Source organism: Xenopus laevis, chromosome 7S (genome assembly GCF_017654675.1).
Source record: "Xenopus laevis strain J_2021 chromosome 7S, Xenopus_laevis_v10.1, whole genome shotgun sequence".
Classification (NCBI taxonomy): Eukaryota; Metazoa; Chordata; class Amphibia; order Anura; family Pipidae; genus Xenopus; species Xenopus laevis.
This window is the reverse complement of record NC_054384.1, coordinates 96,577,874-96,602,814: the sequence shown is the minus strand read 5'-3', so window position 1 is coordinate 96,602,814 and position 24,941 is coordinate 96,577,874. Positions and strand designations below refer to the sequence as shown.

At 40.9% G+C, this 24,941-nt stretch overlaps 1 protein-coding gene across 1 annotated transcript; it reads right to left on the bottom strand.

Moving 5' to 3' along the window:
• Positions 1-7,326: 7,326 nt before the first annotated feature.
• On the bottom strand, positions 7,327-20,711 carry LOC121396548 (ETS-related transcription factor Elf-5-like). Its single transcript, XM_041571594.1, has 6 exons — positions 20,075-20,711; positions 17,614-17,787; positions 13,527-13,613; positions 12,297-12,365; positions 11,949-12,141; positions 7,327-7,880 (listed from the first exon to the last, which is right to left on the bottom strand). The coding sequence occupies exons 1-6, from the start codon at positions 20,160-20,162 to the stop codon at positions 7,772-7,774; spliced, it is 720 nt and encodes a 239-aa protein (XP_041427528.1). The 5' UTR covers positions 20,163-20,711; the 3' UTR covers positions 7,327-7,771.
• Between the last annotated feature and the right edge of the window lie 4,230 nt (positions 20,712-24,941).

Sequence of the window (24,941 nt, the reverse complement as noted above, 5' to 3'; positions counted from 1 at the left end):
ATGATGTTTGCATGCTAGTACCTTCAGTATGCTAGTATAACCTACAGGTAATACTTTACATCTCTATGGTCTTCAACCCTTCTGCGGGTCCAGGCAACATAAATAGAAAAAAGTAATTAAGCTATAAATATTATTCTACATTCCTACTGCAGGGTATGAGCAAAATACTTAAAGGAAAAGGAAAGTCATATCCCACTTGGGAGCACCAAAAGTTAGGTACCCCCAAGTGAATGTATTTACTTACCTGAAACCCCGGGCTGCTGCTCCTATCAGCAGAAAACTGCACCGGCCCAGGGTTATTCCAGTGAGCACCATGGATCGATCCTCTTCCGGCTTATTTCTTCTCACGGCTGCGCATGTGTATTAGAGTCAAAAGCCGAACTTTAACAAAAAAGTTGGCTATTTCATTCTACTGAGCATGCGTTTGCCCTGGGAAATTTGAAGCAAGAAGAAGCCGAAAGAGGATCACTCCATGGGGCTCTCTGGATTAATCCCGGGCCAGTGCAGTTTTCTGCTGATAGGAGCACCAGCCTGCGGTTTCAGGTAAGTAAATACATTCACATGGGGGTGCCTAACATTTAAAAACCCCTAAGTGGGACATGACTTTCCTTCTCCTTAAAAGGGGTTATTTAGGTAATGCCTTGTAATATGTATGGGTGATCTGTTATATTGACCTACCGTATATACTCGTGTATAAGCCGACCCGTGTATAAGCCGAGGTACCTAATTTACCTAAGAAAACTGGAAAAATTTATTGACTCGTGTATAAGCCTAGGGGCTGATTGAAAATCAATCTGTACCTGCACCCACTGAATAACAATGAAAGGTAGGCCTGCCCACAGTTTAAAAAAAAAAAATTGTAAGCACACCAGTCACAGTAAAATAACTTATAACTCAACCAGGGGCAGAGAGATGGTGAGATGCAGCAACTACATACGAGGCTCCTTCTGCGGCCCCAACAGTGTGCAGGACACATGTAAATGTTTACAGTCCGCAGCAAGAGCTTTGAAATTCCTCTGCTTATTTTGGTCACAAACTCTTCTAGGAGAATATGGCCTGGATGGGGGAAGGGGGTCCAATAATCCCATTATTATAAATAAGCCCCTGTTTAGCAGTTGGTGCTGCCATGCTGGTTCCTGTAGGGAGAAGATAATCCATATAGAATACAGGGCTAGCAGTGGGTGCTGGGAAATAACACAACACTTTATACAAAAGGGCCCTGGTCCTGCTACCTCCATGCCTGAATATGGTCAGGACTCTGTGACTGACTGTCACGATCGCCGCCCGGAGCAGGTCCAGGAGCTCCGGGCGGCGCGTCCTTCCCTGCCGGCGTCGCTCCCAAAATGGCGGCGCCCATGGCCGCCACGTGGGTAGCGGCGCCGTCGCCTCTACCCACGTGGCGGCCATGGGCGCCGCCATTTTGGAAGGACGCCGGCAGGGAAGGACGCGCCGCCCGGAGCTCCTGGACCTGCTCCGGGCGGCGATCGTGACAGTCACAGAGTCCTGATGCGCTATGGGAGAGGGAGGTGTGTTGGGGCCGCAGAAGGAGCCTCGTATCCGGTGAGGGATTGGCTACAGTATCCGGTGAGGGATTGGCTACAGTATGTGCGTATGACCTGCGTATAAGCCGAGGTCGAGTTTTTCAGCACATTTTGGGTGCTGAAAAACTCAGCTTATACGCGAGTATATACGGTAACTATTTGTGCTCTTCACAGTCCTACCTGCAGTAGGAACATAAATAATTCCTTATTATGCTTTTTGTAGGATAGAAGGGAATTTGCTGTTACCTGGTTCAGACTATTAGTGATGGGCGAATTTATTCGCCAGTCGCAAATTTGCGGCGAATTTGCGAAACACCCACGAAAATTTGAAAAAAAGCGTGCCGGCGTCCGTTCATGATGCCGGCGTCCGTTTTTCGACACCGGCGTCAAAAACGGACGCCGGCATCAAAAACTAGATGCCGGCGCAGTTTCGCAAATTTTTTGGCAAATCAGAAACAGCGCAAATTCGCCCATCACTACAGACTATGCATCCCAGGGCCCACTAATGAACCTGACATTGAGCGCCTCCCAACAATTAAACATGCAGTAGACAATGCTCTCTGCTAAATGTAAAATGTGTCATATAAACCTATTGTACTGTTACTAACTGATGAAATTCAATGCCTGAATCATGGGAAGAGCTACAGGGACTACAGACCACACACTGACTTGTGCAGGTGCAAAGAGCTTCTATAACGGCATTCTTCCAATGGAATCAGGTGGTGAAACATGTGCTTGGGTCTGGTTGCTACTTCTTTTTGTACCCTCTGTTTTATAAATGGTTGTCTTATTTAATCAGTAGTTTGGTGGAGGAACATTGATCTTCATTATTATTGCTCTCACCTTCTTTGGTTCAGGTCTGCAGACGGCAGTGATTTGGACTTGTACAAGTTTTAGTTTTACGTTGAATGTGTAGGCGAGACAAATCATAGTCATTAAATATTGCTCAACGAAACTCAGGCTGAGGTTTAAATTGGTGGTGTGCCAATTGCTACAAGGGAAAATCACTTTTATACCCCCTGGCTTAAGGAGAACAGTTGCGTCCAAACATATTCCCGCTGTCATGTTTTTCAGGTACTACAGGTATGGGACTTGTAATACAGAATGCTCAGGGACCTGGGGTTTTATGGATAACAAAACTTTTCGTAATTTGAATCTTCATACCTTAAAGGAACAGTAACATCAAGAATGAAAGTGTTTTAAAGTAATACAAATATAATGCAGTGTTACCCTGCACTGGTAAACCTGGTGTGTTTGCTTCCGAAACACTACTATTGTTTATATAAATAAGCTGCTGTGTAGCAATGGGGGCAGCCATTCAAAGGAGAAAAGGTTCAGGTTACACAGCAGATAAGCTCTGTAGAACATAATGTTATCTGTTATCATCATCATCATTTATTTATATAGCGCTGTCAAGATACTGTGCCATATAGCCTTTCTTCAGTTTCCGCCATTGCTACATTGCTACACAGCAGCTTGTTTATATGAACTATAGTAGTGTTTCTGAAGCAAACACATCAGTTTTACTAGTGCAGGGCAACTGTACATGATATTTTCATTACTTTAAAACACTTTCATTTTTTGGTGTTGCCGTTCCTTTAAAGGGCAAGTAAAGTCTAAAAGAGAATAAGGCTATAAATGCTGTATTTAGTATACTAAACATAAACAAGAACTTACTGCACCACAAGCCTAATCAAAGAAATAATTTATGCTTTCAAAGTTGGCCACAGGGGGTCACCATCTTGTAACTTTGTTGAATATCTTTGAAAGACTAAGACTGTGCACATGCTCAGTGTGGTCTGGGCTGCTTAGGGATCGTCATAAACAAAGCTGCTTGAGTTCTGCATGGCTGGGAAGTAAGGCGGGGGCTCCCCCTGCTGTTCATAAGTATGATTGTTTCCCTGCAGAGCAGTTAGGGACCGTCTGACAATTCCTATCCACAGCAGTAAATGAAGGGAGAATTTCACTGCATACAGTCAGGTTTCTTATAAAAACATTTTTAATTAAAGTAAATTGGAGACAGGTTTCGTTTTCATTAAAGAAAGTAAAAATGTGATTTTATATTTTTGCCTTTACATGCCCTTTAAGTCTACTAGAGAATCATGTAAACATTAAAGAGATACTGACATCAGCAACTTCGGAAAATGAAGCACTCCGAGTGCCATCCCGCCGGCGATTTACATTCTAGTCGGCGGGAAGGCAGTTCAGGGAGATTAGTCGCCCTTAAGAAGAGGAGATTTGTCGCCAGGCGACGAATCTCCCCGAATCTGACCGCGTGTCTCTGCCCTTATACTCTGATGGGAGCAAGGGATCATGATAACAGATTGATTACCACTAAAGGGTTAATATACCAGCTAAGACCTTTTTGCGGTCACGCCACTCCTATTACCTGTACTCACTTAACAAGTTAATGCCCAGCAACATCAGAACTGGAGCTTTTCAGCTCACTAGTCCATCTTTGGGATAAAAATGAACAGTACTGGTCAGGGGCTTTTCTGAGACAGATGCCTGCTTTTTGCCGCCCCAGGTAACCTATTTGGCGCTGCCGCTGAAGGCAAGATTTTACATGGCAGCTCAGAAATTAGCACAATTACCATCAGAATTTAATATCAACCCTGTAGCATTCATTTATGTGAGACAAACCTCATTTTCTGTTTGATGATTTGCGATGACCCCTAAGCATGTGTGTCACTGATAAAAATCCAAGATGGGAAACTCCTGTGGCAACTTTGATGGCTTGGATCATTACAACTAGTGATGTGCGGGCCAACCCGATACCCGTTTTCCCACGGGTCGTACGGTTTCGGGCCGACCTCGCAAGCCTGAGCGCTTTGTTGCGAACCATTAAATGCCAGCTTCCGGGTTCGTCTTATATAGATGCTGCGCCTGCTCGCCCCGCCCCCTTTGTGATGCCATTGGCTGGGTGGGTCGGGTCTATAAAAGTAACCTGGAAGTACGGATGCAGGTGGGTACGGGCCAAGGGAGGGCGGGTTAAGGTCTGGTGCGGGTCGGGGAAATCACGACCGGCAAATTACTACTATAGTACAATTACTAATACTATTACTATAGTGTAGTAATACTAAACCTGTAGGCTGGTTCAATAAGTTCAGTATTTAAAATAGGGCATTTCTAGCCATAATTATTTTTAGGGTTTCGTTCTCCTTTAATAGATGGACTACAATAAGACAGTTTAGCAAGAAAAATAAACAACTCCTCTGTAGTTTAACAACATTTAATTTTCTGAAAACGTTGCATAACATCCATATAAAGATATATAAAATAAGAGACATTTGCACAAAACACTGACCAGGTCTAGACTTTAATATCAGCAGACACTGTTTGCAAAGTAAATCAAGGATACTTCCATGTCAGACACCTGCTTTATTTGAAGGTATTAGCTGGTAAACTTCACCAGGTATTTTACCTTTATTTGTGGACACTGGACTAAAAATGACATATTTCATTGTACAGGTATGGGATCCATTATCCGGAAACCCGTTATCCAGAATGCTCCGAATTATGGAAAGGCTGTCTCCTATTTTAACCGCGTGATCCAACTTTTTTCAAATTATTTTCTTTTTCTATGTAATAATAAAACAGTGCCATGTACTTGATCCAAACTAAGCTATAATTAATCTTTTTTGGAAGAAGAACCAGCCTATTGGGTTTATTTAATGTTTACATGATTTTCTAGTAGCCTTTAGGTACGAAGATCCAAATTATGGAAATAACCATTATCCAGCAAACCCCAGGTCCGGAGCACTCTGGATAACAGGTCCCATACCTGTACCTCAGCAGAATAAGCAATATGACATTTCCCATTTATTAATTAAAAAATATTTTTCATTTAGACTTCTTTTGTATGATACTGTGCTCTACCTCTCCAGATGGTACTGGCATAGAACTGTAGCTCTTTAATAGCTATAGACAGAATATATTGATGATATATAGCGGACTTAGGGATGGGCCCATTTTTTCGCCTTGTTTCGCTGAAAAAATGACGCCCATAGACTTGTATGGTGTCGTGCGCCAAAATAAAAAGACGCGCATCAAAAAAATTACGCCGTGCGACCAAATTTTTTTGACGCCCATAGACTTTAATGGCCGTCAGCGACATTTCGCCGGCAGCAAATTTTTGTCGAAACAAAGCGGGTCAAATTTGCCCATCCCTAGGTACTGACACCACTGTGCTGTCTAAGGATTTTATCGATAACCCTTTTCCATAAAGGAGATGGATCTCTGGGGCTCAGCAGAACTTCTTTAACCTCTCTCTGAAAACAACTGTCACACTGTGGAAGCCTACAAATAATGAGGCAAAGAGTGGTTGCCTTTCTTTTATTTGCTCTGCATAAAACAGCTCTGCTTTGACATCATGGGGTATGATCTGAACTAAATACTGGGTGAAGGTGCCCGCCAATGAGCTATCTTACAAATGTCTTGGGCCCTATGAATCACTTTTTACCAATATTGCCTAACATGTGGCCCATCAGTTGGTAAAGTGCAAGTCCCAGTACCCTCAAACATCCAAAACGCTCTTGGTAGCTATGGAGTTGTAGTAAAATGACAGCCGAATGCCCAGAGGTAGGATACTCCTACTTTGTGTAGCTCACATGGATTCTTAAAATAATTTGTGTTCATGTACCATAACGAAAGACATCCCCGTAGCAGCACAGAACTCTGACCAAATCCTACATAGTTTAGAGCACCCTAGAAGTTTTTATGGCAGTCTGTAGCTGGGATTCATTTAACAATACAAATATGGGATTGGTTATCCAGAAACCCATTTTCCAGAAAGCCATGAATTACGCAAAAAGGCTATCCAAATAATCCAGATTAAGAAAAAAAGATAGCATTTTACCTTGTACTTGACCCAAACTAAGATATTATTGGTCCTTATTGGAAGCAAAACAAGCATATTGAGTTTATTTTATGTTTACACGATTTTCTTAAAGGGATTCAGTCATGATTTTTATGGTGTAGTTTTTATTTTTAGATTACACTGTTTACACTGCAAATAATTCACTCTACCATGTAAAATTTCATTCCTGACCCAAAAGTGTGCTTTTATTTAGTTGTAATATTGGTGTGTAGGCGCCATCTCGGGTCATTTGCCTGGTGCTTTCAGAAAGAGCCAGCACTTTAGGATGTAACTGCGGTCTGACAGGCTTTAGTTTCTTCTACTCAATGTAACTGAAGGAGTCACAGTGGGACATGGATTTTTACTATTGAGTGCTGTTCTTATATCTACCAGGGAACTGTTCTCTGGTGACATAGTTAAATTGGGTTGAAAAAAGACAAAGTCCATCAAGTTCAACCCCTCCAAATGAAAACCCAGCATCCATACACACACCCCTCCCTACTTTCACATAAATTCTATATACCCATATTTATACTAACTATAGAGCTTAGTATCACAATAGCCTTTGATATTATGTCTGTCCAAAAAATCATCCAAGCCATTCTTATAGTCATTAACTGAATCAGTTACCTTCCCGTTGTTCTGCTGATGAGCTGCTGGGGAGAAAGGGGAGGGGGTGATATCACTTCAACTTGCAGTGCAGCAGTAAAGAGTGACTGAAGTGTATCAGAGCACAAATCACATGACTGGGGGCACCTGGGAAACTGACAATATGTCTAGCCCTGTGTCAGATTTCAAAAGTTTGCTCTTTTGAAAAACAGATTGCAGTGCAGACGTCTGCTGGAGTAGCACTATTAACTGATGCATTTTTTTTTTAAAAAAAAAAACACGTATTCCTATGACAGTATCCCTTTAAGGTATCCAAGTTAAAAGACCCATTATCTTGAAAACCCCAGATCCCGTGCATTCTAGATAACAGGTCCCATATCTGTATATAGTTCAAGTGAGAAACAGGGACATTAGTGACCATTATTGCCCTAATTCTAACTGACAGATACTGGATAACAGTTTGATCCCATTTGGCCTATGTATGGAATCAAACACCTTCCATATCAAGGCTAGGACTGAACTGAATCACAAATATATGGTCAGCATTTCATTGACCACTCTGCTTATACCAAAAGCCCAAAGGCCAATGATTTAAGCCCAACTTGGCCCACCACAAACACACAGTGTTGTATTTTCTGTACAGCCACCTTTATCTGTATATTTATAAATTCCTTTGATACTGGAACTCCCCTGAGGATCAATATGATATCCTAGACCTTTTTAAACACAACTTCTATGTGAGTATTTCTCTCCTGGGCCTGTGCTATGTGACTTTCTGAAGAGGTTCATCCCTCCAGCCATGGGCTTTTCTTCCGAACTTGTACGTTAGCCTGCCGTCCACTCTCTCCAGAATCCCCGACTTGTAGTAGTGCCTGAAAGAAAGGGCAGATACTGTGTGGGCTTGTTTGTAGTCTTCCCTTCTTTTCAACCCTACTTGGGTTGTTTAATGCTATTTAATGTAAAGCACAAAGGCTGAAGTACATGGAATTGTGCAGGGCTGGAACTAGGGGTAGGCAGAGTAGGCACGTGCCTAGGGAGCAAAGCTGGGGGGGTGCCAGGCACATACCTTCTCTGCCACCTAATCCGTTCCCCATGAGCGCGAGCCTCTATTCACGAATGCGTGCACAAGCACGCACTCCCAGATGGCGCCGCGATTGGCCAGGTTACCTAGAGTGTCTTGGCTGGCCTGGCCCGGCTCTGGATATCTTGACAGCATGAGGTCCACCTGACTCTTTTACATGTCCACCCACTAGAGAGCTTTCTATTCAATAACATTACGAGCAGCAAAAGGGGCATTTTTTACATGTTTTTCACCTTTCTCCTTTTTAAGTTAGGTGGCAATAGGCCTCATGTTAGGCTGTTCAGTTCAGTTGGTTTCAGATTGGTCACCAGAAATAAAGACATTTTCCAATTACTTTCTATCTTGCATTTGTGACCGTTTTTCTAATACTGAAGTGTAAAGTGTCATTTTTCACCTTCTAAAGCAACTCTGGGAGGGGGGGGAGGGTCGCCGACTCTTTAACTGTTCCAAATTTATACATTTAGTTGATACATTTGTTATCTTTGTCCCTGCTGAGCAGAATCCCCAAGTTTCATTAAAGGCAGCTGTTAGAATTGATACAAGAGTTGCTAATATTCCAGAGATACTGGTGAGAAATGTATCAACTAATTGTATCAACTAAATGTAGAAAATTGTTACAGTTCAGATGCTCCTGGATCACTAAACTGCCAGATTGAAAAAATAGAGACAGGAACATTAACATTTAAACGTAAAGGAGAACTCCACACAAACATTTGAAAAGTAAACATAATTTCAAGCAACTTTGCAATATACATAATTTAAAAAATATGCAGACTTTTCATGATTTTTAATGGTTTCTGACAGTTCCCTAAGCCTAGCCCCCTGCTCTCCTGCTGATCTATCTGACTACTTTGCTGAGCTGGCTGACTACTGTTACTTTGTATCAACAGCCATCTGTCCTCAGCCTGTATCCTCCAAACCCCACAATTCCCTGCACACGTGATTTTCAATAAGGAGCAGAGCATCACAGTGCAATGCATTGTGGGTTATGTAGTTCCTGCATGCTGTCTAAGCTGTGGAGAAGTTGTTACAATTTGTAACATCAGTGTTTAGTCCCTCCTTCCCTGCCAGGATTTCAAATGATGCAGAAAGAGAAGAAGTGGAAAACAGCTGGATTTCAGCATAGAAAATGGCATTTATTCATACTTTTTGAAGAAACAGGTAACTGTGATGGATAATTTAGAGGTTTCTGTGTTATGTGGCCTCTTTATCAAATTTTGGTTTGGAAGCCAGAGTTCCCCTTTAAATTTTGGGAAAATGGTAAAAAATAAAAGGTGGAAAGCAATTGAAAAAAGTCTTTGTTCAGGGCGAACAACCTGAAAACAACTGAAAAAGTAATTAGAAAGTGAGCAACCGCTTTAATGAAGTTTCAATGAATAATTAGCAATTTTGGTATCATTGTCCCTTTATGAAACACAGCTGAAAGAAGATTTCTCTATCGTTAAATTCAGAGGGAGGAGTACAGCCCACAAGCACAAGAAAGAAGAGAACTACATGTTATTATTAAATACTGTAACCGGTTTTACAAGTAACCTCTATGGGGTCTCGTTTGCTATGAATGCAAACAGACTCAAGTTCAGCAGGGTAGGGTTTACTTATTGGTTTCATTATTGTGTGTATGTTACACAGCCTGACTGGGGTGGTGCAGGCATGTGAATTCTATAAAAACAAGAATCGCAGAAAGTGTTGATTATTTGATCATTTAGCTGCACTGCATTGAGATTATTCTTCAGTTTCAGGGAGGTTAAACCAAGTGAACCCTATACATACCTGCTAAACTGGCACGCATCTTGGCCGCAGATCTGTTTCCATATACAATAGTTACTGGGTGTGTAAATGTTTCTTTTGGCAAGATCAAGTACAACAATGGGCCAGCCTGAGCCCCACCTGCCTGACCATTGTTCATTTTGTATTAATACCCAAGAATGAAAATGTCTCACTGATGGAGCTAGGGATGGGTGAATTTGACCTGTTTCGTTTTGCGAAAAATCTGCCGCCGGTGAAATGTCGCAGACGCCCATTAAAGTCTATGGCCGTCAAAAAAATGTTGTCGCGCAGCAATTTTTTTTGACGCATATTTTTTTTTGACGCACAACGCCATACAAGTCAATGGCCGCCATTTTTGCGGCGAAACAAGGCGAAAAAATTTGCCCATCCCTAGAGACAAGATATGGCCCTAATTATGGTAGTGATTTAGAGACCAATGTTTATACTGCCAATGTAGTATCTATTGCTGGACCAAAATGGCAGGGCATGAACCACAGACACCTAAAAATCCACATAGGAAATTATTATTTCCATAGAAACATAGGGCTTAATGCATGCAGCTAATTATTCTAGCTTAACCCAATAAGTTCTTAGCTTTCATTGGTCTAGGGCAGGACTGTATACATGCCTAATGCTGTCCTAGGCACCAGCCCTCCACTTGCCCTCTCCCCAGGCCCGGACTGGCAATCTGTTAGTTCTGGCAAATGCCAGAGGGGCTGCTAAAAGGTCCCATAGAAATTCAGTATTTAGTGGGCTGGTGGGGGCTGTTTGGGCCTCTGTATGGGCTGATTGGGCCACTGTGTACCTGAAAAGCCAGGGCCTATTTTAATTCTCAATCCAGGCCTGCCTCTCCCTGATTGGTTCATGCGAAAATCACAGAAGAGTGTTTTACCCCTCCATCCCCCCTAAGCTCCACTGCCAGATTTATCTGAAAAGTGGACAAGTGAACACAAGCCCTGATCAGAATGCTACGGGGTACTGTTTGGTGAAAATTTATCCCCAAAATATCTTACCTGCACTTTAATTTTGAGCCATTTTGCCTGCCATGTATCTAAACTCCCAGCTTTGTGGGCTATTAAAAAAAACATGGTGGGTAAAAGGTTTGGGATGCTGGAAAACATACAGTAGTGTACAACTGGATGGCACAGACTACAACTGCCGATATGAATCACAAATAAAGGGAGTGGGACGCTGGCATTTTGCAGGCTTCCAAGCAATTCTGATGCTATCTAACTATTTATGTGGAATTACCCTAAGCATGCTGGGGCAGGGTGACTATACACATCAGCAAATATAGGAACCAGATTGTAATTTCAGAAGAAGGAAAGGCTAATATAATATCTGAACAAGCCACAGCAAGCAGTGAAAGAATCCCAGGAGACCAGGTGAAAGTCATATCAATGTAGGTGGAATAAACACAGCAATTAGATAAGAAGCACACCCTTATTTTTTGATTGGATGCAGAAATGAAGTGCTGTGTTTCCCCCCTCATTCTGTTTCCATAGGGTTCATTAAGGCGTTACTTACTCAGAGTGTAGTTTTTAGCTTTTACTGCATTATTGTTATTGTCTGTCTGGTCACTTCCTAGTCACCCTGTAGCCCTCCTATTGTGTTATAAACCATAAAGGGGAACTGTAAATGGGAACTGTCCATCCCTGATATCAGATTAGACCAGGGTCGGACTAGGGGGGGTCAGGGCCCACCGGGTTTGCCACATTAGGGCCCCCGCAACCCCCCAAGGGCCCTCCAGTCGCAGGCCCCCTCCCCAGCAAACACACCTCTGCCCTCTCCTGCCCCCTGACAGCACATACCTACGGCACGCTCATTTGTGGGCGGGGCAAGAGGCAGAGCAGGCGGGGCAAGAGGCGGAGCGAGAGGCAGAGCCAGACAACCAGGCGGAGGTCAGGACCAGAGGGGGAGGAGGTCTTACTCTGTGGAACAAGTCTGGGCCGGCAGGGCCCATGAGGGCTGGGGCCCACCGGGTTTTTGCCCGGTGCCCCCTGTCCCAGTCCGACGCTGGATTAGCTATTCAAAACAGATCTCACTACAATCTGTTATAATAATTCCTTGGTAATTTTTTGGTTCTGCTCACCTTAGTGCTCTGCTCAGTTTCTCATAATTCATACATTTATTCTTCTTTTGTTCTCCCCAGAGCTGTGCAAAGGTGTCAGACCTAATGACCCTGAAGGTTCCTTCATTTTGGTTCTCCCAGCGCACTGCTTCTTGGTCCTTTTGTGGGTGTAACAACAGGTCCCGCACAAACTCCCATAGATGAACACTCTGACCTTAATGATAGATAGATAGATAGATAGATAGATAGATAGATAGATAGATTACTTGATATTATGCTTGGGTTATGAAAGTCAGTATTGGTGTTATTATTGCCAAGAGCTTCTGCAGCAACTGACCCATATCATGTAGTTATGTCATGGAGTGTTACCTCTTTTCCTTTGCCGACTGCTCTTCTGCTGGACTTTCTGGGATTTACTCTCTCCCGAGATGCCTGGGGCTAAGGCACATTTAAAAAAAATAACATCATTAATTGTTCTGCTGAATTTTCTTTATTATTTAGAGAGAGACAGGACAAGGAAAGATAGGAAGCCATATTTTATTATTTTAAAATTATCAAACAGCATTATATCAAAGCCAGAGGTACTATAATAATAATAATAATTAAAAAATAATAATTAATAATCTTGCTTCACATTGGCTGGGTTTCATTCTGCACAGAAACAGAAGAATTGCTCCCCAATCACAATTTATTGAAAGACCCTGTTTGTCTTTAATGTTCACCTATTCATCAGGTCAAAGGAGGCCAGTTCTAGGGTATAAGGTTTAAAGTCATATCATTGTAACGGTTGGCACGCTAAATCTAGAACCGATGCCAAGCACCCTGGTCTCGGCTCGTGCTTCTGCCTGTAGCATCCACCTTTGGCTTCGGGAGGAGCCCTCAGCTACTCAGATGCCGCCAGGTTTTAAAATGAGAGGTGCAAGGTGAGGGTTTCTAGACAAGCAGAGGGGCACAACTGTAAAGCAAGAGCCTTTGGGCTGAAGGTCACAGTACTAGGTGTGAGACAAAATCGTAATCAGATCAGGCCGGGTCGGGGCAGGCAGAGAACAAATATAGTCAGGCAGGCAAGGGGTCAGGATACAGAAAGTAGAATTGTCAAGAACAGGCAGGGGTCACAACAGGTAGTCAATAACAGGTTTCAGAATCAGAATAGCAATAGCTAAGCACCAAACAAATCCTATCACGGGCAAGGTCTGGAAGCCCAATTAAGCTATTTATACTATTCAAATTTTGCGCCCTTGCGCGCTGGCGTCATCACGCCAGCGCCTTTAAATATAGCAGCAGAGCGCTGCGCGCGCCCTAGTGAACAGGCGCCTGCGGCATAACAGAAGACCCAGCACGGCGCGACTTCAATACTTCGCCAAATTAAACCTGCCGAAGTGCTATGTTAGCCAAGGCGGACCTTCTTGAGCAGTTTTCTAAATTTTTTGAAGTCGAAGAAAAATCGTTAGATCGATGGATGAAATTTTACTTCGACCAGAAAAACGGTCACATTTGGTGAAAAAACTTCAAATTCGATATTCGAAGTCAAGCCATTTGATGGTCGAATTTCGAAGTATTTATCACTTATCACTTATTCGGTAACGATCAACTACTCACCAACAACCGTAACTGGGCTCTTTGTTTTCTCTCGTGAAACCTGTTGGTCCAAATTCCTCCTGTAGGTTGTCACAGTGGCCAATAATTCTGGGGATGAATAACAAGAGGAACGAAGGCAATAAGAGAGGAGGCGAAGGGAAAACACCACACCTAATTATCATCATTTGTTTTTATTAATATCACTTATTTAAAAGGAGCCCTGACCTTGAAGTTGTATTTCATTACCAGAGTGCCCTGATATCAGTGGCAAGTTTCCATTATGCTACAACTGAGTAGCACTGAGCTCTAACACCCACACACAGGGGCGCTCCACCAATGAGGCGAGTTGAGGCATTCGCCTCAGGCGGCAGCGCCCCCCTGGTTACCATGGGTGGCAAAAATGCCTCTCCTGGCAACTAAGAGCAAAATTTTCAATTTTCAACCCGGAAATTCGCCTCTTCTCTGCACTATTGACGTGGACACCCCCGACCCCTCCAGCGCTATGTGAACTGACCCCCTCTGGCGCTGAAGAGGTGAGTGCCATGGGGAGGGTTTGGGGCGCAAAAGGAAGAACTATGTAACTATGTAACTATAAGAACAAGAAAGGGTTTCTTTACTATAAAAACAGATAATGAAATTTCCTACCAAAGGACTCAGTGGTGAAAGTTAAAATGGGGCTGTTGCCTTAATGGTACGCACAGCTGTGATTTCTACATCAAATCGGTAGCGAATGATTGTGGGGATGTTGTCCGTTTGGGAATCAAAAGAGATATTAGTTCCCTGTTGTGCTTCTCTTCCTTTGGATCTTCATTTTCAGTCACATCATTCCCTATAATTAGTGGTTTACCAGAATCTATTCTGAGATGCAGCAACCCTTTCCTTGGAAAATGTTTTCAACCATCAAAACAACTTGTGCAATAATATTAAGTGTTGGGTATTTTTACACCGACACATACAGTAATTATCTGCACACACACATTCATTGATTCAATCACACTCCCCTGAAATGAGAACAGAGATAGTGATGCCAGATTATCAACATCCAAAGGCTGAACCAGGAACTCTGTATTTCTGTAATATGTCTGTTTATAGGGTTAACATTGTCTGGTGCAGACTTGGGGGCTGATTCACTAAGGGTCGAATATCGAGGGTTAATTAACCCTCGATATTCGACTGGGAATTGAAATCCTTCAACTTCGAATATCGAAGTCGAAGGATTTAGCGCAAATAGTGCGATCGTACGATCAAAGGATTATTCCTTCGATCGAATGATTAAATCCTTCGAACGATTCGAAGGATTTAAATCCAACGATCGAAGGAATATCCTTCGATCAAAAAAAGTTAGCCAAGCCTATGGGGACCTTCCCCATAGGCTAACATTGAGTTCGGTAGCTTTTAGATGGCGAACTAGGGGGTCGAAGTTTTTTTTAAAGAGACAGTACTTCGACTATCGAATGGTCGAATAGTCGAACGATTTTTAGTTTGAATCCTTCGATTCGAAGTCGTAGTCGTAGTCGAAGGTCGAAGTAGCCCATTCGATGGTCAAGTAGCCCAAAAAATACTTCGAAATTCGAACTTTTTTTACTTCGAATCCTTCACTCGAAGTTAGTGAATCGGCCCCAAAGTATAATGGTCACCATGGGCTGATTATCTCACTTACAGGGAATTGGTTACAACTGCATCAGGTAAGCTCCAGAAACTGACACAGGCCCTATATGGAGCAAGTAGGACTCAAGTATGACACCTACCATATGTCATACATTTCCACTATGTCATATATTTTCACCATATGTCATATAATTTTTTGCTGCTATATATTTGCAGCAGCCTCTTCTTGTCTAGGAATTCTTTTTTCAACTAGATGTTGGTGGGATTTGCTCTCACTCACAAAAGTGAAAAAAAAAGCATAAGTGAGGTTGGGATCAGGCCTTGGCATTCCGATTCATTCCACATGGGTTCAGTTGGATTAAAGGAAAACTATACCCTTGAACAATGTAGGTCTCTATAAAAATATCATGAATAAAGCAGCTCATATGTAAAACCATGCTTCATGTAAATAAACATTCTCATAATAATATTTTTTCATTAGAATGTGCCATTGGGTAATCCTAAATAGAAAATTGCCATTTTATTAAATAAGGACCATCCCCTGCGATCCTACGATTCAGGGTGCGCAGAAACAAAGGGGGTTGTGGGAGCACTCCTAAGGCTAAGTAAAAATTTATTAAAGTATAATGGAAGTGCCCCACCGTGTGGGGTTTACCTTGACGTGGTATGGTGGCATATAAACTTTATGATCATAATTTGATCATAAAGATCAATGATCAAAAACCCCTGTCTTTGTGAACACATGCACTTCCATATATACTGAATTACTTAGACAGGAGCCCAGGGAATGTGCATTGATTAATTTGGCCAAGTCAGTAGCACTTCCATCATATTTTAATACATTTTTACTTAGCCTTAGGATTGCTCCCACAACCCCCTTTTTGTTTTTGCACAGAAACAAACCAAATAACCCATACATGTTAGGTCACCTGAGCCAATTAACAGACAGAGTTGTGTCTTTTGCTTCCACACTTCTTCCTGTTACAGTTAGTTACAGTTCCTGTTGCAGTATTTCTGGTCAGGTGATCTCTGAGGCAACACACAGACCATCACAAAATGGTGGTTCAAGGAACGAGATGTAAAAGGGCAATATTTACTTAAATATATATCTAAGGGCTTGTTCAGGCCAGTTCTTCCTCTTTCATCTCAGCAAACCTATTCTGTATGGAACTGGCATTGTGATGGGGGCATTATGGTTCTGTAAGAGGAATGACGTTAACATGCAGCCTTGAGCATGACGTAAATCCTGCAAGGTAGGGGGTGCAGTGAGAGTCTGGTGCCTTGGATGGCACTGAAACTAAATACATCACTGGGCCCAAGCCCAAACCATGGAAAAGAGCCCAAGACTAATTTTCCTGCACACTATATAATTGTCAGCATTATACATTCGGGCGGACAGTGTCTCCTGACCTCCGACTTTTCTGCCATACTGCCAGATGTGAATTGACATTTATATCTCCAGAAGATGCATTTTTACAGTTCTAGTCAGGGAGACCCTTTCAGAGCTCGAGCCAATCCTTGGCATTGCACATGGTGAGGTTTGTCTATGATCACCCATGAAATCCCACACTCCTTACAAATGTGTTGACACTGCTTCCAGAGACAGTTAAGAGCTCATTTGTGAGCATTCAAAGACGTCATACAGTGGAAATATACAGGCCCTGGTTTGGCCCAGGCCTAGGGAGGCAAAATGTTTGGGGTGGCATGCTGCCCAGCCGCATCCCTAAGGATAAATGGGGGTATACAGTGCCCCATTGTTTTGGGGGGGGGGGCTGCGTAGGTGGACAGGCATGCTAGGACCATATGGTGGGATTATGTCATTGCTTCTGCCAAATTTAACATAGTTTTCTCAAATTTTGTCCTTCAAACACTGTCAGGAATGCAATGGACGGCCCATCAACAGAATAGCAGCAATAAGGGTCCACTGATACCAGTTATTACAAAAACAACTTTAGAAAACAGTGGTGGAGATCAAAACTGATTTAATTACAATACAGATTCAACACACACACACACATATATATATATATATATATATATATATATATATATATATATATATATATATATATATATATATATATATATATACATGTCCAATTACTTGATAACCATTATTATCAGATACTTTCAAACAGCAGACCTGCATATTGGCTACATTGAGTTGATACAGAAGGTAAAAAACACACTTTGCACCTGTAACCACATTACACCATTCTTCTTCTTCTTCTTCTTCTTCTTCTTATTAATAATAATAATCATAATAATAATAATAAAAGGTGCTTAAATTACATTTTGTAGCTATCCTGTTTGGAGTTAGGAGTCAGTTCAGAATTGTGGGCATTTTAATTCTCCAACTGACTGCTTGCTTAAACCATTCTAATAGTATGATTGGCTGATTGCTCCAGCCCTGTTAATGCTCTGACACTCTGATTGGCTACAGGCTGGTTTTAGCTTGCTCAATTAAAAAGCCATAAGAAGAATAATGTAATGAATATACCTGTAAACTGAGGGGGTCCTTCATCAGTGCTGTTATTGTCCTCCATATTGCATGTGTCCAACACCAGTGTAGAATTAGTGGGGGAGGCAAGACAGGCCAGGAAGGGCAAGTCCATATCACTGATTTCATAACCAAACTCTGAATGTTCCCAGGGCAATGAGGCTGAACAAACCTCTGAATAGACAGAAAAACATAGAGTTGCAGAGGAAATCCAGTTGTAGCTGTATAGTTCCTATTAGATATATTAGTATAAAACACAGGGCAGGTGCCAACCCTAGTCTCAAATCACTCAAGTCAACAGTTCTTGTGTCCTGAAGCTCTATCAACAAAAATTATTGTCATAATGAAAGTGTTCATTAATTAGATTACTGCATTCAAAATTAATGGATATGGACATTTTTAAATAAAGATTTTTTTTCCTGGGTAGATAATAAAATTCCTTCTGCTTTCCAGCCATAGGAATGTAACTGCAAGGAATTATTATTTATTAGTGTCCCTTATCTAAATCATTGTCAACTGGTTTACAACAACCCAGCATCCTGGGTAAATAAGATAGTTTTCCCGTCAAATGTTTATTTGTAATTAATTAAAACACTATTTCAAGTTCTCTGCAATTGTACATATGATTTAGTCTTCTAATAGCTGCCATGTTTCTTGTGTTAGCAAATCATTAGACTCTATTATTTACAGTAAAGTAACAAAGAAATATCAGACCACTGACTCATTACTAAGCCACTGTCATGTGACTGAAAGAAAGCAGACAATCCATTGTGTACCAGGAATAATGCAAGCAGAAAAAACAAGTAAATTATAATATTTGTAACATTGAGGAGGTTCAATCCTGTGGTGGAAAAGGTTTTTTTTTACAGTGCTTGAGGTGTTCATACAAATGGCCTGTAGATGTCACTGTGCTCAAGACTTATACTGTGCATACTTTCTATACAGCTTGTGGTGTTAGAGTTGCTTACTGTTGTGTAATGGCTGCATGAGCCTGCTAATAAAGCACTGTTATACTCTACTCATCCTCGGCTACCAAAACATAACAGTGCTGTTAGGAATTTTTCTACCTAGCAGAGAAAGTACTGGATGCATATTGCATTTTTAGCAAGGGAGAAATTTCAGGGTTACTAAAATTAATTCTTAGAAGAAAGTAGATCCGGGGACTTGTCCAATTCAGGTCCAGACTGAGATTTAACATAGGACCTGGCATTTTGAATTGACAGAGGTGTAAAGCACCCCACCCCCCACAGATCCAATAAATATGAGTGTCTATGGCATTTTACAGCAGCCCCATTGGCATTTGGCAGAATCTTTTTCCCCCTGAGAGGCTTCAGATGTTTTTTTCACCTTTATCTGTTTAAAAAAAAAAAATCAGATTATGCCTGGTGTTAAACCCCAGCCATGCTATGCCAGTTGACAGTAAATTATATGGTCCATAGGTTTAGTATGTTTCCTGCATGCACCTACTTTAAGTCTTATGTACTTTCAAATCAGTTGTATGGTATTTTTATGGGTGTTGAAAATAAATCTTATCACATATTGTCATAGGGAAATTTCAGTGATCTCTATTTATATTGTAGGTTTTTTTTTTCAAGGGATATTTAACAAAAGGGCGAGTTCGCCCGAGGGAAATGTCACCAGTATGGGATTTGAACATTTACCTGGCTCTTATGTGATTGGCACATGTGCAATACAGCAGGACAGTCTGTGGGCTGATTTCTTTGAGGAATGAGTGGGCAAAGGTCTGTTGCCTAGGGCAGCACCAGATCTAAATACAAACTTGTATTCACCCCACTGATTCCAGTTATACTGTTCCTTTCCAAAGGACGTTCTTTGAAAGCAAGCCAATCAAAGCTGAAGACTAGATACGTCCAGAGCAGCTGATTGACCAGAACATTAGACTTTAGAGAGGGACTGTGTGATCAATATCAGGCCAAAAATTGGTGAGATATCTATTAGCAGGGTTGATAACCCACAAGCGTGGCCCACGTCTGTGCACTGATATGGTTTTCACTCAATGGGTCGCCACCTGCGCACAATATGATCTAGGGACCAATGATCGGATCAGCCCAATGTGGCCTAACGCATGGATAACCGCAATGTTATTTTTTTTCAGTTATCCTGCATCTTTCTAATTTGAATTTGGAATATTCAGCTAGTTTTAACACTTTTATTCACTTACATTTTCTTATCTTCTCCTTATTTTGCCCTCTAATCTGGCTTTCAGTTTACCATACAGTGGAATTAAAAATAAAAAAAACAAACAGATAAAATGTGTTAATATAAGAGTTTCTAAAAACAAGCAGAAACTGACCTAGAATATTACTCTCCATTATATACAGTATTAAATATTTGTAGAGGGTCCTCTACAGAAGACAGGCAGCATTGAGTAATTCAGATGAGTGATGAATATTAGCTGTAGACTCCAGCATGATGCAGATTATCTAGAGTCTAGACTTACCTGTCAGCAGGGTCTGGCTGTTAGAAGGCTGGGGATCCTCCGGTAGGGTTGAGGGAAGGCTAAATGGAATGACTTGGTGGTGATACATGCTGGTTCCGTAATGCACTGTGTAATCCCAGTGATTTTGCTGCAGGACAGTCAGGCTGAGACACAGGTTGTACAGAGGAGATTGTCCATCCTGATAGCAGAGTACCTGTTTATTGATAGTAAAGTAGGACAGGACACAAAGAGAAGTTACACTGCAAGGGCAGAGTAAGGCTAAATTCTCAAGTGACGAAACAAGAGGGTCCCCTAGTAATATTACAGATGCTTTGTCTTTTCCCAGTCAGTTGATCAGGCAAAGACTTATTCCAAAACAAGAGCCAGTGAATATGGATCTGATCAGGACTTCTCTTCTTTGTTCCCTGCTTGTTCTACTTTCCCAGAGTCTCGGCCTCCGGCACAGCAATGGCATTCTGCCAGCCCTCACCTTGGTATTCCCTTCTGGGCACTCCCTGTAAGTTTATCTCAGAAAAATAAGGTGTTACTGTAACGTAGAGGTGACTGTGCTGTTAAAGGGATACCATCACCACGATTTAGAAATGAATGTTCTTTTGCCAACTTTTCAAGATTCATTGATTAAGATTATCCATCCTTTGTTTTTAAAACTGGGATCAAGTTTTACTTGTGGGGTTCAGGGGCATTTCTGAACCAAGTGTCACCTGAGGTGACTAGGTAACACCGTTCTCTAAGATTGCCGGCATCAAGCTAAGGGTGCTCTTAATAAAGCCTTAAAGTGATACTGACACCTTCATATAGAAACCAGCCAGTATTACTTGTAATGTGCCACAGAAATGTGGTAGTGTCATTTACTGCTGTGGATAGGAATTGTCAGATGGTCCCTAACTGCTGAGCAGGGAAACAATCATACTTATGTACAGCAGGGGGAGCCCCCGCCTTACTTCCCAGCCATGCAGAACTCAAGCAGCTTTGTTTATGACGATCCCTAAGCAGCCCAGACCACACTGAGCATGTGCACAGTCTTAGTCTTGCAAAGATGTTTAACAAAGTTACAAGATGGTGACCCCCTGTAGCCAACTTTGAAAGCATAAATTATTTGTTTGATTAGGCTTGTGGTGCAGTAAGTTCATGTTTATGTTAAGTATACAAAATACAGCATTTCTAGCCTTATTCTATTTTAGACTTTACATGCCCTTTAAGATAACTTTTATTATGTTATAGAACAGCCAATTCTAAGCAACTTTTCAATTGCTTTTCATTATTTATTTTTTATACAGTAGTTTTATAGTTATTTGCCTTTTTCTTCTGACTCTTTGCAGCTCTCAAATGGGCATCACTGACCCTTCTATAAAGAAAATGCTTTGTAAGGCTACAAAAGTATTGTTTTTGTTACTTTGTATTACTGATCCTTCTATTCAGGCCCTCTCCTACTCATATTCCAGTCTCTTATTCAAATCAATGCATGGTTGCTAGGGGAATTTGGACCCTAGTTACCAGATTGCTTAAAGGGATACTGTCATGGGAAAAAAACATTTTTTTCAAAATGAATCAGTTAATAGTGCTGCTCCAGCAGAATTCTGCACTGAAATCTGTTTTTCAAAAGAACAAACAGTTTTTTTTATATTCAATTTTGAAATCTGACATGGGGCTAGACATATTGTCAATTTCCCAGCTGCCCCAAGTCATGTGACTTGTGCTCTGATAAACTTCAATTACTCTTTACTGCTGTACTGCAAGTTGGCGTGATATGACCCCCCTCCCTTTTTCCCCCCAGCAGCCAAACAAAAGAACAATGGGAAGGTAACCAGATAACAGCTCCCTAACACAAGATAACAGCTGCCTGGTAGATCTAAGAACAACACTCAATAGAAAAAACCCAGGTCCCACTGAGACACATTCAGTTACATTGAGAAGGAAAAATGCAGCCTGCCAGAAAGCATTTCTCTCCTAAAGTGCAGGCACAAGTCACATGACTGGGGGCAGCTGGGAAACTGACAATATGTCTAGCCCCATGTCAGATTTCAAAATTGAACATAAAAAAATCTGTTTGCTCTTTTGAGAAATGGATTTCAGTGCAGAATTCTGCTGGAGCAGCACTATTAACTGATTAATTTTGATAAAAAAAATGTTTCCCATGACAGTATCCCTTTAAGATGCAAATTGAAGAGCTGCTGAAAAGCTTAATAACTCAAAAACCATCAATAATAAAAAATGAAAACCAATTGCACATTGTATCAGAATATCACTCTCTACATCATACTAAAAGTTAACAACCCCTTTAAAGTTATGTAGAGATAGAGTACTCGGTATGTAGAACTGGATCTACTGCTGAGTTGCTCTGGGAACATAGTAAAGACAGGGCTAATTAACCTTGCAAGCATATGGTTTAGGGACTAATTGTAGAGGTAATGGTATATAGGTCCAGATTTATTTGAGTGGGGGCAGAAGTTATTTATTCACATAAGTTAATCAAAGTTAACTGCTGTACATTTCCCTGCATCCAGCAATATTACCTCCTTTGTGGTGTCATGTTCAAGTCCAGCTGAGCACTAGATGCATTACAAGCATGTGGTTAGAATTAAATATTAAATGGCTCACCAGAAACTTCTACCAAAATAGCCAGTCAGGTACTGTAGGCATAACTGTATATTTCATCCAACAGAACTCATTTACTACAGGAGAGCAAGTGCAAAAGTTTTTTTTTAAATTGACAATATTTTTTTTTAGTGTTAAGGGGGTTATTTATTAAATTCCGGTTGTTTCTGGTCAGACTTTTAGGGGGCAGATTTACTAAGGTTCGAATGGTATATTTTCGAATTTGAAATTCTTTTTTGGTGCAAAACTCAAAATTTTGAATTTATAACCACCAACTCGATATTTGAATTCGAATGAGAGAATTTGAATTCTAATTGGATACTCTGCCACGTAAAACTTGTCGAGTTCATGTAGAAGTCAATGGCAGAGGTCTGTTGAACCAGTTGAAGATGTTAATAGCCTCCCTGACATTCGAGTTTTTTTTCAGAGGAAAACTCGATTCAAATTCAGTTCGAATTTTCTGGATCGTTCCTATTAGATTGAATGTTAGACGTTCGAGTTTTTTCATAAATAACCTCCCATTCAAGTTGTGAGTACATTAGAATTTTAAAAAAAATTCATATAACTTTCAAATTTGACCTTTTTTATAAATAACCCCCTTAAAGGGCATGTAAAATTGAATAAGGCTAGAAATGCTGTATTTTGAATACTAAATATAAACATGAACTAACTGCACCACAAGCCTAATCAAACAAATGATTTATGCTTTCAAAGTTGGCTACAGGGGATCACCATCTTGTAACTTTGTTAAACATCTTTGCAAGACTAAGACTGTGCACATGCTCAGTGTGGTCTGGGCTGCTTAGGGATCATCATAAACAAAGCTGCTTGAGTTCTGCATGGCTGGGAAGTAAGGCGGGGGCTCCCCCTGCTGTTCATAAGTATGATTGTTTCCCTGCTCAGCAGTTAGGGACTGTCTGACAATTCCTATCCACAGCAGTAAATGAAGGGAGAATTTCACTGCATACAGTCAGGTTTCTTTTAAAAACCGTACACATTTTTTAATGAAAGTATATTGGAGATAGGCTTCTTTTTTATTAAAGAAAGTACAAATGGGATTTTATTTTTTTGCCTTTACATGCCCTTTAAAGGGGAAAACCACCATTTTTTCATAGAAAAGATAAACTTGAATTTTTCGAGATCTATTATCGAATAAAAAAAGTACTTAATCTCAGAACTGCTGAGTTCATGTCAGTCGTCAATGGCAGATTTCCCATTAACACCCTGATCTGCGATGGGTTTCATTCAATCAATAATCTGAAGAAAATAGTGAGAACTTTTCGGATTTTGATAAATAACCCCCAAAGATTCAAACCAATAAAATCATATATCGAACACATATTGGTGCAACTTCAGCTATTAATCGATGAAGTAGCACGGCGGCAAAAGATATTGGCATAACACAACCTTTGCAAATTGCAAAAGGAATGCTTTGCTTACTGTCTGGTCAAGGTAAGTATTAGATACAGGGCTCCCCTGAGCTCACTCACACTTGCACCTTATCCACTAAAGCAGGTGCAACACGCTAGACTGGACCCTGCGCTAAAATAGATCTGCATTTACTGTGCAGATGAGTTGTACCTGCCAGTTATTTTCTGCTATTATAACTTTAAAAATACAGTATGTTCGAACTTTTATGGTTACCATGTTGAATGTTTTTGCCGTTATTTAGACAACACTTTTCTGCAGCATTTTGAATTACACCAGCGCCACCCAGTGGATATCTTACTGTTTACAACTAAGGGAAAGTCTATTTGATCTCTTTATATGTAATTTCCTGCTCATTTTCATTTGGAGCCTTCAGTTTGATTGTGACCACTAGGACACTATTTGCCTATATTTTAGCATATTTATGTTGTTATAACAACACAGTGGTACACATGTAGGGGCAGATTTATCAAGGGTCAGATTTCGAAGTAAAAAATACTTCGAAATTCGACCATCTAATTGAAATACTTTGAATTCGAATATCAAATTCAAACTTTTTTTTATCGTATTTGGGTATTCTGCGGTCGAAGTAAAATCGTTCGATCGAACGATTCGAATGATTTCATCGTATGATCGAACGATTTTACTTCGACTTCATAAAAGTTAGAAAAATGCTGTAGAAGGTCCCCATAGGCTAAGTATTGAAGTCAAAGTTTTTTTAAAGAGACAGTACTTCGATTATCGAATGGTCGAATATTCAAACTATTCAAACTATTTTTACTTCGAATTGAATTCGAAGTAAATTCTAAGTCGTAGTATCCTATTCGAAGTATTCAAAAAATTA